Below are 14,592 nucleotides of genomic sequence, written 5' to 3' on the forward strand. Positions count from 1 at the left end.
CCTTCATATTTACTATGCAGGACCCTTCATATTTACTATGCAGGACCTCTTTTTTTTCTTTGTTCTGTCTGTATGGCTGGTACCCACATGGACCATGATGACTGAACCCCTCCCCACTGCATATTCCCCTCCAGTCCTGAGCCAATGACCCAAACAATGGTACTGGGCAGGCACTATAACTTTATACTTTAGGGACATCCTTGCATGGCTTATTAAACAGTTGGAGAGTCCCTTTGGGAGGAACCACATGATACGTAGTGCAAGGAGGTTCCCAGTTGTTGTTGGGGGTAGAATTATAACAACTTCACACACACTACCCTATATCGGAGGCAGAGAGTGATGGGTGACAGAAGTGGAAGTGATGTTCTCTTCCTCTAGCGAGCACAAAAATACACAATACACTTTAGTTTGTATCATTGCTGTGTGTGTTGAAGTGTAAAATGCTTTAGTCAGTAGGGAGCTCATGTTGGGAAATCCCAGGCAGGGTCCTTATGAGAGGATCGTGGGTATAAGCATTAGACCTGAATCTGCAAAGTATTGTGCACAAGTAGCTAAATTGAAGAATATTGAAGTGGGGAAAAATATTCCAGAGTTTATTTTACCTTCGTGCTCCCCGAGCCCTTAATCAGTTTAGGATTACTGATGGCAAGAGGAGTTTGCCATCCCATCTGCCGGATATGTTGGGCATGGCAGCTGCCATTCGTGTTAGACAGTATTTCACCCTGACTCCACATGCTTCTAATTGCTTTTAACCTGAAGTGCACTGCGATACTTGGAGAATGTTTGTTCATTTTCCTTAATTAAATTAGTCTTTTCTATACGTGTTCCCTGCAGGAATTGTACCAACGATGTGAGAAGATGAGGCCCACACTATTCAGACTGGCCAGTGACACTGAAGATAATGATGAAGCACTGGGTAAATTAATTGAGTAAACCTATTTAAATTTTATTTACCATGTGCATTACTGAATAGTTAATTCTGTTACTTCTAGTTCACCAAATATCCAGCTATATGAAACAGCTATAATTATTCTGCTAAAATGAACTGTTACACCATGCAGATGTGATGCATGTGGGAGAAATGAGCTGGCTGTATGTAGGTGAAAATTCTTTTCTGTGTTTACGTACATGCAACATTTTTTTCTTTGTAAAGGGAAAGCAAGAAAATTGTCTTCTAACTAACCACACTTTGTTCAAATTAGACTTTGTGGCAGTGGAGAAACTGGCCATTATAAGGACCTATTAGCTTTTTATGGCATTGTGCAAACAAAGTGCACGTCATATGTGCACAGAGTACAGCAAATGTCACTCGTAAGTTAAAGAAAACAAACTGCTGGATTGTGCATGAAGCTGTTCAAATGGCCAGCATTATTTTAGAAACTGTTTCCAATGGCAACCACCTTTGGTATTTCTGGCATTTTCTCCTTGTGAGTCATCTTATTTTTATGGACTTGGCCTTCCATACCCACTAGGTTTCTAACCTTCAATAGATGCTGGATGACCCTATGACCCCTCGGGAGGTATGAACTGCAGGAAGTTAAAGAACAGCAGCTGCTGTAAGTGAACAGGTTGTGTTTAAAAAGTAAACTTTTTAGTTTACAAGCTCATTTCCAACTTTGTTTTATTTTTGCCTCAGCTGAAATCCTTCAAGCAAATGATAACTTAACACAGGTCATTAACTTATATAAGAAGGTAGTGAAAGGGGAAGAAGTTAATGGGGTGACTGACCTGCCAAACATTAAAGGTATGTAATGTTATTTTGTACATTTCCTTTGACATGTAGTGCCAGATGCAAACCTCCCAAATGTATCAGACAGTATCACATTCAACTGTGTGTGTGTTATCTCATCTTTATCAGCTTGTAGTGTGCAGCCTGCAATATTACTTGCATTTATGAAGCACTTTGTCTCTTCTCAAAGAGGATCTTCCCTGGACAAACTCTTGAGGGTACTTTAATTATTGCGCAGTTACTTGGTGGCCATCCTGAGTCAGAAATATCCCACGAGCAGCAACAACATGAAAGCCAAATAATTTGTTCTCCGTATCTTTGGCTGAGAGAACTTTTTTTTAATATTCATACACAGGATATGGGCATCACTGGCTAGGCCAGCATTCATTGTCCATCCCTAATTGCCCCGAGGGCAATTAAGGAAGTCACACTGCTGTGGGTCTGGAGTCATATGTAGCCCAGACCAGGTGAGGATGGCAGATTTCCTTCTCTGAAGTACATTAGTGAATCAGGTGGATTTCTTTTTTCCTGACAATCAACACTGGTTACATGGTTATCTTTAGTCTATTAATTCCAAATTTTTAATTGGGTCCAAATTCCCCAGCTGCCATGATGGGATTCGAACTCAGGTCCCCGGATCATTACCGGAGTCTCTGGATTAATAGTGAAGCGATAATGCCGTTAGGCTGGAAGAAATCTCTTCCTCTTTCCCAAGGATTCTTTTACAGCATATCTGAACGAGTAGAATAGTTCCTACTTGGGTCAGTTGGTTGGATGGATGGTTTGTGACATCAGCAGCATGGTTTCAATTCCTGTCCTGGCTAAAGTCACTGTGAAGGCCCTGCCTTCTCAATCTCTACTAAGGTGTGGTGACATTCAGGCTAAAACTTGCCAGAAAGTTATCTCTCTGTAATGAGAGCTGATATCTCGTCTGAAAAATGATGCAGCTGTTCCTTACACATTCACAAACTTAAAAACCTCTTTTGTGAGATTAAATATGAGTTTGGGACTTGAACACCCAACTTCTGGGCTAGAGGTCAGAGCACAGTCAGCTGAGTCATCGTTGATGCTTCTGTATGGTAGCAACATGACTTCATATCTGCTCATTTCCTGGACTCAATGATGTTGAGGAGAAGCCAACTTGCCTCCAAACAACTGAGTTAAGACTCTGCCTAATCTGATATGATCTATGTGCAGTGCATATGGACAGAAACTGATGAGGGTGCAAGATTGAGGGAAACTGCAAATGAGAAAACAAATTTGGACAGCCTTGGTTCAGTTCTTGGGAGCCTGAGGTTCGATGTCTAAATTGCCCGCATTTCTGCATCACACCACTCTCTCTGGACTCTTTAATAATGGTTAGTTTAGAAATGCTGGTGTTTCACTGGTGTAGTTGAATCAATTTTTGGAGATTTCAGTCAAACTGCATATTTGGTTAGAATAGAAGAACTTTAAGTCTGAGGTTAACCAATCCTGAATGATTAATTGCATTTATCTAGTGCCATCAAATTGTGACAATTATTTTGTAAGCTTTCTGAGTGCAGCTTATAGCATACAGTAATTGGGTTTTCCAGTATTTCGCAAGTACATTATGTGGACAGTCTAGAGTTAGTCTGTTACCAATTCATTAACATCAAGAATTGACAACTGTGGATTAATCCATTGACTGCTCGGTCAATACACCATTATGTTTGAAAAAGTATTCAGCCAAAGGGAGGGAGCAGAGGCACATTGTGGAGTAGCCTAATCTCCAATCATTGCTCAGTAGTTCCCAGTGACAGTACAGTACAACTGAAATGTCCTGTCTGTTTGGAGCTTATTCATCCTTCTACGCCAAAACAAAAGCTATGCATATGAATGAGGGAAGAATAATTTATTTTGTTTCGTTTCTCAAATAAATTTAAACTAATTGATAACTAAATTGTCTTCATAGTGGAGGTCTTTTTTTTTCTTTTTAAATATAGCTCAGAAGATCCAAGAAGATTTACATGCTTTGTGATTTAATGTGCTGTTAACTTTTTTTTCGTTATTTAGCCAGCAGTTCTGCTCTACTAGACCTGACCGGGTTGGACACTGGCTCAAACACTCCTTCCTACCCTGCTGTCCCTGCCAGTCGGACCTGGAATCCTGATCTGGCACAAGATCTAAGCAGCTCTGTATCGTTACTAGACGATGAATTAATGTCATTAGGTGAGAATTATTTTTGCATGCTTCTCTCCAAACATGACATTTAATACCCCTTGGTAGCGTAAAATTCTACTAATTGTAGTTTCAGCATATCTGCTGCTGAAACCCTTCTCCGTGCCTTTATCACTTCCAGACTTGACTATTCCACGGGTCTCCTGATCTCTTCCACCTTAAACCTAAGCTCATGTAAAACTCAGCTGCCCCTATCTAGCTTGTTTCAAGTCTCGCTCACCAGTCATCCCTCCTGCTTGCTGACTTAAATTGACTCCTGGCTCAAAATTAATATGTGAGAACTTTTTCAAATCCTGCATGGTTTCGTTCCCCCTCCCAACCTGTAACCACTTCTAGTCTACAATATGTGAGCTTTCTTTTTCTTCAATTCTGACCTATGATCTACCACCTCATAATTTTAACTGTTCTACCATTGGTGATCATGTTCTTAGCTGCCTAGCCCTAAACTTTCAGTACCTTGTCTTGTATATCGTGTTCAAATTTTATTTAGTTATGCACTTTTGGAATGTCTTTTACTAGTTAAACGTGCTATATAAATGCAAGTTGTTTTTTTTTGCTGGTATGGTGTATGGGTTTGGCTTGATTCTAGAGAGTTTACATTGTCCAAGATGTCGTGCATTGGTGTTCAACTAAGCTACTACTGCACTGTTGTAAGAAAGTTTGAACTTTAGTGAAATAGTTGGATGTTCAAGTTCAGTAGTTCCAGATGCTCAGCTCCCATCAAAAAGTCCATGGCTTTGAGCCACTAAAGTATCTTGCCTTTCCAAACTTTCACTTGTCTCAGTTGTGAAAGTTTGGTTATTTTCCAGGTCTGGTGGTGAGCTGGTTGCTGAAAATTAGTAGGACATTTGAAGGAACTGACCATTTGTGGATTTGTCAATTTAGAAACTGGTTAATAAGACCTCAGCTCAAAACTGTCTCTGCTTGGTCTTTTAGAAAGTGGCTGGAACAATTTACAGTTGCCATGGAGGCAGATATAGACAATAAACCTGCAGGGAACATCTCATCCCTGAAATGTATTGCTATGTTAGAATCTTCTGCTATAATTCTCTCGTCTCTTTCACTTTGTAGGGCTGAATGATTTAGGTCCTAATGCAGCACCTTCATCACAGTCTGTTGAATCAAACTGGAATACATTTCAGGTAACAAAGTTCAGGATATGGATCTTGATATTGTCTTTGTGACATTGAACTTATCATGACAACATTTTATGGAGTCATTGTCATACAGTAAAGAAGAGGCTCTTTGGCCCAGTGTGCACCAATAAAGGCCACCACTGACTATTGTGACATTTCAAGTGCTGAATTTTGCACTTTATGAAACTTGAGTTTTCCCACCTGTATTGCCCTCCCAGAGCATTCCAGGCTCCTACCACCTGGGTGAAATAAATTTTCCTCAAATTCCCTTTAGGCCTTCACCTTAAAATTGTGCCCCCTCGTTATTGACCCTTCAACTAAAGAAACAAGTGGAAGCAACTTGCCTTCTGAAGGTAAAGGAAAATAACCTTTCAGAATGATGGTTCTGAATAATGCTTATTCGCTGAATGGAAACAATTAATTGTCTATTGTGATAAGCCTAAATCTGTAAACTGATTACTGAAAAGTAAACTTGTGTTGGAAAAATTCGTCTTTACTTCACTACTGTATAAAAGGTTCCTGCTCCCCAAGTTCAATGCATTACAAGAAGGTTAATTTTCAGAATATTAGGAATGATTAATCTTCGTTATAGGAGACCTAATGACACAGTGGTTAGCATCCCCGTGTTTCAGCCAGTGCCTCCATGCTGAAGTTCAACTCCAGACCTTGACCACCATGGGAGATGCATTTAATACAGAGCCATTTGGTTGGGCATCAACATGTTAATCCTTCCAATATGCCCTCCAGTGGGCAGTTGGAGCGTGGAAGTCTCCTGGTCAGCCATACTTGATGTGGAGGGGTATCCCTCAAGCTACAGCCTCTGGTGACCTGTTCCAAGAAACCTGGTCATAAAACAAACAGGAACATGTGCTTTGTCTGCCTGTAGCATGGAAAGAAGAACAAATATCTTTCCCTAAATCTGAACTTCTGTTCTTCGTTAAACGTGAAAATAAAGAAAATAGGTAAAATAATTTTAGGAAGGTCCTTTTCAATATTTATATATTTAGAAACTGTAGTTTCAGTTGCCAAACCAAATTTACTATGGCTTAAACTTTAACCATTAGTGGTTTTTTAAAAAAAAAGATGAATAAGATAACGATTTTTGGCATGTGTGCTGTACAGCAGATTTTGTTGTGAAGTACATAAATTCCTTTGAATTTATGGCAGGCCTCATCTATGCTGATATTTAATACATCACACAAGTCCTGCCTCTGTGTGCTTAATTTTACTCTATCAGCATGACCTTTTACATCTATCTCCCTCACCTACTTAATCCAGCTTCCCCCTTAGGTATCTATGTAAGTTATCTCAGTTGTTCCAAGTTCTGCCTTCTGGATAAGGGAAGTTTATCTGAGTTCCAGTTAATGCTTCTAGTTTTGGACTTGCCCACAAGTGATATGATCTCCTCACCATCTCTCCTAATAAACTCCATTGTAAATTTCAAGACTTTGAGTAGGTCTCCTCTCTGTCTTCTCTTCCCTCTTCTAGAGAAATGTGCCCCAGCCTTTCCAACCTTGCCTGATGGTGCTAACCTCTCAATTCTAGGATAATTATTGTAAATTGTTTTTGAACCTTCTTCAGTACTTCCTATGTTTTTTGTTTTTGTATTGTATAAAAGACATACTCACTTTCCATAACAAAATCAAATGTTTTATTTATTCCCACTCCTCCCCCACTAGTCCTCTGAGTCTGAAGAGCTGAGTGGCCCCGTAACCTCAGCAGAATCCAGCGCATTGTCTTCTGAGTTGTTGAAGCCAGCAGCTTTGACAGCTGGCCAGCAAAATCCTGCCCCTGCCTGTGTGCCTGCCACCTCTGGGAGCAAAGCCTTGGATGACTTGGATATGTTGGGGAAAACCCTCCTTCAGCAGTCATTGCCTCCAGGATCTCAACAGGTCAAGTGGTAAGAGACTGAGGGCAATGGAATTGAAACAGCATTTTGAGCCGACATTGTCACTATAACTCGTCTGATTGTTCCCACCTCTGGCACAGAGCCATTACTTGTGGCATTGGGTTGCCAGCGGTTCTATTCTGGGATTAAGTACAGTCATATAGTATACAAACTTTCAAAAAAATATAACTTTAAAAGGTTACAACTTTTAGTGGAACAAAGTTCTCACAGTTAGAAGACAAGAAGAAGCATGAAATTAATTGTAAATTAACTTAAACGTTACTGGAAAGAGACAGAAAGTTGAAGCTTTTTTGCTTCATAGTCATCAGGACTGGGATGCGAGAAACCAAACTTTGCAGAGAACACAAATTTATAGAATCTGAGAGGAGGGTGATAATTGAGGGTTGGCATGGAGATGCAGCAGGAGCCATTTGTGGATTAACCTCAGATCAGGCATGTCAGCAGATTGGTCAGGGCATTCACATGCAGAATGCAGCAAGAATTTGTCGTCACCATAACACTTTTTTGTTAATAAAAAAAAGGTGGAAAGTATATACAAACTCTTTGCCCTCACAAAGTAGAATCCTCTGTGTGAACATGTGTAGCTCCTCGGGCATGCAAATGAAACTCACTGCAAATCCAACTGGCATTCTTTTTGGTTTCTTGAGCCCCAGTCCTGATGGGTGCAAGATGAAAATTTTTAACTTCATGTTCCTTTCTCCTTAAAGTTGAATGATTATAAAACAAGTTTTTTGACCTGAGGTAGGCAAAGGGCCACAGTATCCAGCTATAACATTTTCTTTCTATTATAATTTGCTTTACCGATAGGTCAGTTCCTCAGCAAAGGCAAACTCTTCGAGATCTCCAGAACAAATTGAACGCTAGCACTGCAGTTGCCTTGGGCACATCGCCACTTTATCCTGCTTCAAGCAAGAGCATCTCGCCAGTTTTAAGCACAGCTCTTTCTTCAGGCCTTGCCCTGCAACCTGATCAGCCTGCAGTGTTTGCAGGCAGCTCTACCGTTCCCACAGCTTCTACTGCACCATGCATAGGGCAGCCTGGTACGCAGCACAATGCACAAGGAGGCCTCAAAACCTCGCCCATGCCTCAGCAGGAAATTTCCCTCACTAATGTTTTAGTACCTCTAGAATCAATTAAACCAAGTGAGTATTAATTTGTATATGATATGTTTCTCTTGTTCTTCACCTAGATGGGGAGGCTGCAGTTTTTCTCCTTTTTATGGTAGAGAAGATTGAAGGGAATTCTGACCAAACTCTTCCCACTGGTGGGAGGGTCAATTCGCAGTGGACACAGATTTAAAATAATTGGTAGAGGGAGGGCACAAATTGTTTTTTACATTCAAGCTGTATTCTGGAATGCAGTGCCCAAAAAGACTGTGGAAACCAATTCAGCAATAATTTTCAAGATTATACTTGAAATGGAGCATTGATCAGGGCAACGGGACAGGGGAAGTGCATCGATTAAATAGCTGTTTTGAAGAGCCAATGCTAATGCAGAAGCCTGAAAATCTCCTGTGTTGTATGATTCTGGGATTATGAAATATCTTGGATTGGAAGTGTCCAATTCGCAAAGACTTTTTTTGGTGTTAATTTCATGAACTGGCATAACTGCATTTTGTATTAAGTACCACAAAGGTGAAGCGCTCTGAAGGCTGTTTTTTGTTGTCTGTGTGTGTCTTGGTGTTGGGATGGGGGAAGACCTCACTCAGGAGTTCAGTTCTATAGATGCTAGTAGATTTCCCAGCCACCTAGTGCCTTTTTTGACTGTGAAGGTTAGGCTTTTATACCACACAGATAATAGCAGAGCCGACATCTAGCTTCCACCATGGGCAGACAGACTCACGCACTAGCCTTCACAGAATCTCCCTCATTCACACGTCGTTCTTTCAATTCATTCATGGGATGAGGGCATCACTGTGTAGGCCAGCATTTATTGCTGATCCCTCATAGCCCAGAGCCAGCCAAATTGCCGTGGGTCTGGAGTCACTTGTTGGCCCAACCAGGTAAGGATGGCAGTTTCCTTCCCTAAAGGACATTAGTGAACCAGAGGGTTTTTTCCAGCTGTCGACACTGGATTTGTGGTCATCATTAGACTCTTAATTCCAGATTTTTTTTTTGTTCACTGAATTCAAATTCCACCATCTGCTGTGGCGGGATTTGAGCCTGGGTCTCTGGAATAGCAGTCCAGCAATAATTCCACTAGGCCATCGCTCCCCCTGCATGATGGCGCAAGATGAAGGGAGGGAGCCAGTGCCTGACCCACATTGGTTGGGGTGTTTGGTGCTGGATTAGAGGGCAGGGATGGATGGATGGTAAGTGCATGGCATTACTGAGTTGCTCACTGTATGGAGAGTGGCAGGTGTGTGAAATTACTGCTGCAGCATTTAATGATCAATAAATTTCACTTGACTTTCTTCTCCGTTTCTGCCACACAGGTAGCATCCTGCCAGTCACTGTATATGATAAGAATAGTTTTCGAGTTCTGTTTCATTTTGCGAAGGATCCTCCACCAGGACAGCCAGATGTTTTGGTGGTTGTCACTTCCATGATCAGTACGGCACCACAACCAGTGAAAAATATAAGATTCCAAGCTGCTGTTCCTAAGGTACAGTGGACCCCAGGGTCCTTCTTTATATTAGCTCCTTTCCAAATTCTTTGTGCAAGTTGTGTCATTTTTGCAATATTGAATTTTTAAAAAAAGATACAAATACTTCTCTCCTGATTGCACCAACTCTGTCTGACATGCATTCCTTGGCACCAGTTCACTAATACTCTCCCAAATGCTTTGTGTCTCATCCAACATCTTGAAATTTGCTACTGTGCTGTGAATGGCCATCATAAGTCATATTTACACAGTCCTCATTTTCCATTGGGGTTCTTTTAAACAGCGATCAGAAGTGGGATGCATGCTGATATTTTCCCTTGCTCTTCATCCCAAGGCGTCTAAGACTTAATTGTAATACTGTTTCTGCCACTTCAGCTGGCAGCATACATCAGGGACTGAATTTGGGATGTCTCTGATATGTAACTCACTTTCACTTTTTCTTATTCTTTCATGGGATGTGGGTATTGCTGGCAAGGCAAGCATTTGTTGTCCATCCTTAATTGTCCTTGAGCTGAATGGCTCGCTTGGCCATTTCAGAGGGCAGCTTGGAATCAACCACATGGGTCTGGAATCTGTAATAGACTGGATCGGTTGAACGTGGCAAATTTCCTTCCCTAAAAGGCATTAATGACCCAGATGAGTTATTCTGACAATCAACAATGGTTTCATGGTCCACATTTCCGAGAGGAATTCTGGATTTGTTGATTGAATTGAAATTCCACCAGCTGCTGTGGTAGGATTTAAACCAGTATTCCTAGGACACCCAAAACAAAATGCACTGGAGAAACTGAGCAGGTCTAGCAGCATCAGTGGAGGGGGAACTGCAGTTGATGTTTTTGGAGTCAAATGTGACTCTTTGGGGAGTCATGTTGGGCTTGAAACATTAACTCTGTTTCTTTCTCCACAAATGCTGCCAGACCTGCTGAGTTTCTGTTTTTCAGATTTGCAGCATCTGCAGTACCTAGAGTTGTTCCCAGATTATTAGCATGGGGCTGTGCATTAATACTTAAGTGGTATTACCTCTATGTCAGTGCATCCCCTAAAAGCATACAGCTGTTTGGTCAGAATCTTTTCCCCACCACAGAGAATGGGATTTCCTTCCAGCTTTCTGCTTCCATTGATAATTTACCATCTGCAGCATAGATACTGAGCATCCCATGTGTCTTTGAGTAAATTGGATCCCTTTGACCATCAGCTGCTGGAGGCAGGACACCCTGCCTTAGTGGAGTAGAAGACATGACAGCAGGGGCAAAAAAAACAATCATGACTTTCAAGGCGAGCAGTGGCGGGTCTGTGTAAAACCAAGCCTTTATTTCAAAGCTGTCGTAGAAACTGCTGAATCTTTTTTTAAAAAAGTGCACGAGAGTTCTTTTTTGTGGTCACTGGCTGCAGTTGCCATTTATAAACTTGTTTTAATTCATTCCTTATCAATTTAGAAATGCGGGAAGCAGACCACATACATACTTCAGTCTATTTTGATGGGTTGTTTTCTTTACCCAAGAATGGTTCATTGGCCTCACTCCAGAGGCTAGAGGTTGAGGGTCGCAGCTCTTATTGAGTATAGCTGACCAGGAGACCCTCGTGTTCTTACCACTCACTGTAAGTGTATTAGAAGGATTTACACATCAATAATCAACTTGTTTGGCCACACTGTGAATGCACCTCCCATGATTGTTAAATCCTGTAGAGAGTTTCAACCAGGTGCTTCTGATTCAAAGGCAAAGACATTACCAATTTCACCAGAGAACTTCCTTGTTTGCAAGCATTAACCTTGATTACACTGTCACCTGTAATTCATCCTCAGCCTTCCTTTTATCCTGTGGGTCTAATTTGATCATTTCATACTATCAATGGACAGCTCATTGTATATCAAGAATCTGAGCATGCATCTTGACTCGGACACTGCTGTTGGGAAGCACAGTGGCTCAGTGTTTAGTACTGCCGTCCCACAGCACTAAGTGCCTGGGTTCAATTCTATCCTCGGCCGACTGTCCGTGTGGAGTTTGCACGTTCTCCTTGTGTCTGTGTGGGTTTCCTCCGGGTGCTCCGGTTTCCTCCCGATGTCCAAAGATGTGCAGGTTAGGTGGATTAATCGTGCTAAGTTGCCCGTAGTGTCCAGGGGTGTGTAGGTTAGGTGGGTTAGCCATGGGAAATGCAGGGATAGGATAGGTTAGGAGCGGTGGATTTGGGTGGGATGCCCTTTGAATGGCCGGTGTGGACTCAATAGGCCAAATGGCTTGCTTCCACGCCGTAGGGATTCTATGACTTTAGCTCAATAGCAGTCTGAACCAAGAGGGAATATTGGAGATGAATACTGGAGTGCACAAAATATTTGGAGAAGCAGATAGCATTTGTTTTGTGAATGGAACATCATTAGATGAAGATGGAGTAAGGAAGGAAGTATGAAGCCTCAATCCAGGTTACTGTGAATGCGTGAAGTCCAGTAAATCAGATTGGGGAGTTACAGACACAGCTTGCCACATGGAAATGTGATGCGATATTGTGGTGAGTAAGAGACCTGGCTCAAGGAAGGGCAGGGCTGAATGCTGAATATTTCTGGGTGCAGCTGTTTATAAAAAATTAGAAAAGAGAAGGAGTGATGGTATTGGTTAAGGAGAGTATTGCAGTCCTGGAAGTGTCTGAGTGTTCAAAGAATCAATTTGGCTAGAGAACATAAAAGGTTGCAATTACATTGTATAAGACCATAAGAAATAGGAACAGGAGTAGGCCATTCGGCCTCTCGAGCTTGCTTCACCATTCAATAGGATCATAACTCATCCAACGTTCTTCACATCCACTTCGCTGCATTTTCCCTGTAACCCTGATTCCCCAACTGATCAAGATATCTATCTCGGTCTTAAATATGCACAAGGACTGTACCTCCACAGGTCTCTGTGGTAAGGAAATTCAAAGACACTCAACCCCGAGAAAAGAAATTCCTCTTCATTTTCTGAGTCTATGCCCTGTGGTCCTGGACTGTTCTATGAGGGGAAACGTCCTCTCAGCCTTTACCCTGTCAAGCCCCTTAAGCATCATATATATTTCAATGAGATCACCTCTCATTCTTCTAAAGTCCTGTGAGTAGAGGTCGCAACTGTCAACCTTTGCTCAAAGACAGCCCCTCTACGCCAGGCATCATCCCAGTGAACCTTCTGTTAACTGCCTCCAGTGCTTGGTGTATTTTTTAGATGATCAATGGGAATAACGTAGAGGAATATATGCAGGGAAATTAGAGAGATGTCACATTCTAGAGTAGGTATATCTACCTGAATATAGACTGGGACAGAAATGGCAAAGTGTTGAATGTTCCTGCATTGTGTCCAGCCCAACAAAAAAGGATTAGACCTGGTTCTTGGAAATGACATGGGGCAAGTACCTCAAATATCAATCTAGGAATATTTAGGAGACAATGATTTTTGTGACATAAGGTTTGGGGTGATAGAAAAGAAAAGTAGAATATTACAGCGCCGTACAGGCCCTTCAGCCCTCGATGTTGCACTGACCTGTGAAACCAATCTGAAGCCCATCTAACCTAAACTATTCCATTATCATCCATATGTTTATCCAATGACCATTTAAATGCCCTTAAAGTTGGCGAGTCTACTACTTTTGCAGGCAGGGCATTCCACGCCCTTACTACTCTGAGTAAAGAACCTACCTCTGACATCTGTCCTATATCTATCACCCCTCAATTTAAAGCTATGTCCCCTCGTGCTAGCCATCACCATCCGAGGAATAAGGCTCCCACTGTCCACCCTATCTAATCCTCTGATCATAATAGGAAATACAGAGTAAGAATAATTAATTGGGAGAGAGCTGGCTTTAATAGGGCAAGGACAGATCTGGACGGCATAGACTGGAACGAGAGGTTGGGAGAAGATTGGTAATAGAACAATGGGCTACCTTCAGAAAGGAGCTGGTTCAGTTATAGTCAAGGTATATTCCCTCAAAAGCGAAAAGGAGAGTAAACCATTCGAGTTCCCTGGATGGGAAAGCAGATAGAAATTAAAATAAAGGAAAAATATATGCTTATGGCTTGCCAGATAAAGTTCATTTAAGAACCAGGAGGAATTTAGAAGTTTCATAGAGGAGGTGGAAAAGCATATTAGAGAATCAAAGAAAGATTATGAAAAAGACAGACTGGTGGCCAACATAAAAGGGAATCCTAAACTTTTCAATTAGTGTATGAGTAATATGGTAAAAGAAGTAGGAGGACCAATTATACACCAAAACAGGGATTTACACAAGGGCAAGAGACATTACTGAAGTGTTTGAATTAATATTTTTGCATCTGTCTTTACAAAGGAATTAGCTGTTACCTAGGCCATGGTGAGAGAAGAGGAAACTCGATCACTAGAAGGGTTCAAAATTATGAGGAAGTATTGGGTAGACTGGAGGTGTTTAGTGTTGACAAGGCACCCAGACGAGATGCATTGAAGGAAGTGAGAGTGGAAATTACAGGGGCACTGACTGTAATCTTTGTCTACAGTAACCTCAAGAGAGGTGATAGAGGACTGGAGACCTGCAGATGTTATGCCCTTGTTCAAAAACAAGTTGTGAAAATAATCCCGATAAGTACAGGCCAGTCAGGCTTAGTTTAAGAGATGGGGAAGCTTCTAAAAACAATTAGTCAGAATAGAATTAGTCGTCACTCGGAAAATAACTGGGTTGACTCGAAGACCCAGCATGGATTTCTAAATGAGAAAATAATGTTTGGTTAATCTGCTGAAGTTATTTTTAAAGAGAAAGGGACAGTGAGTGTAATGCTGCTGAAGGGTGTATATGGACTTCAAAAGGTACTCGATACTATGCCACAGAACAGACTTGAGATAAATTGTAGCTCATGGAATAAAAGGGACAGAATCAACATGGATACCAAGTTGAGCTGAGTTATAGGAAACAGTAATGGTCGGTAGGTATTTTCCAGGCTGGAGGAGTGTTTGTAGTAGACTTCTGCTGAGTTAAGTAATGTTACCATAGCAAGAACTGCAGGTGCTGGAGTCAGGGGTAACACA

At 41.5% G+C, this 14,592-nt stretch overlaps 1 protein-coding gene across 2 annotated transcripts in view; it reads left to right on the plus strand.

The window, feature by feature from the left end:
* The window catches only part of gga1 (golgi-associated, gamma adaptin ear containing, ARF binding protein 1), a 56,448-nt gene that overhangs the window by 30,875 nt on the left and 10,981 nt on the right, over nucleotides 1-14,592 (plus strand). For both annotated transcript variants that reach the window (XM_048617478.1, XM_048617479.1), the window contains exons 9-15: nucleotides 835-916; nucleotides 1,637-1,744; nucleotides 3,764-3,919; nucleotides 5,000-5,070; nucleotides 6,744-6,964; nucleotides 7,781-8,115; nucleotides 9,408-9,577. In XM_048617478.1, coding sequence (XP_048473435.1) covers nucleotides 835-916; nucleotides 1,637-1,744; nucleotides 3,764-3,919; nucleotides 5,000-5,070; nucleotides 6,744-6,964; nucleotides 7,781-8,115; nucleotides 9,408-9,577 — 1,143 coding nt within the window. The remainder of the gene's footprint in view (nucleotides 1-834; nucleotides 917-1,636; nucleotides 1,745-3,763; nucleotides 3,920-4,999; nucleotides 5,071-6,743; nucleotides 6,965-7,780; nucleotides 8,116-9,407; nucleotides 9,578-14,592) is intronic.

This window comes from Rhincodon typus, chromosome 37 (genome assembly GCF_021869965.1).
Source record: "Rhincodon typus isolate 14 chromosome 37, sRhiTyp1.1, whole genome shotgun sequence".
In the NCBI taxonomy this organism is placed as follows: Eukaryota; Metazoa; Chordata; class Chondrichthyes; order Orectolobiformes; family Rhincodontidae; genus Rhincodon; species Rhincodon typus.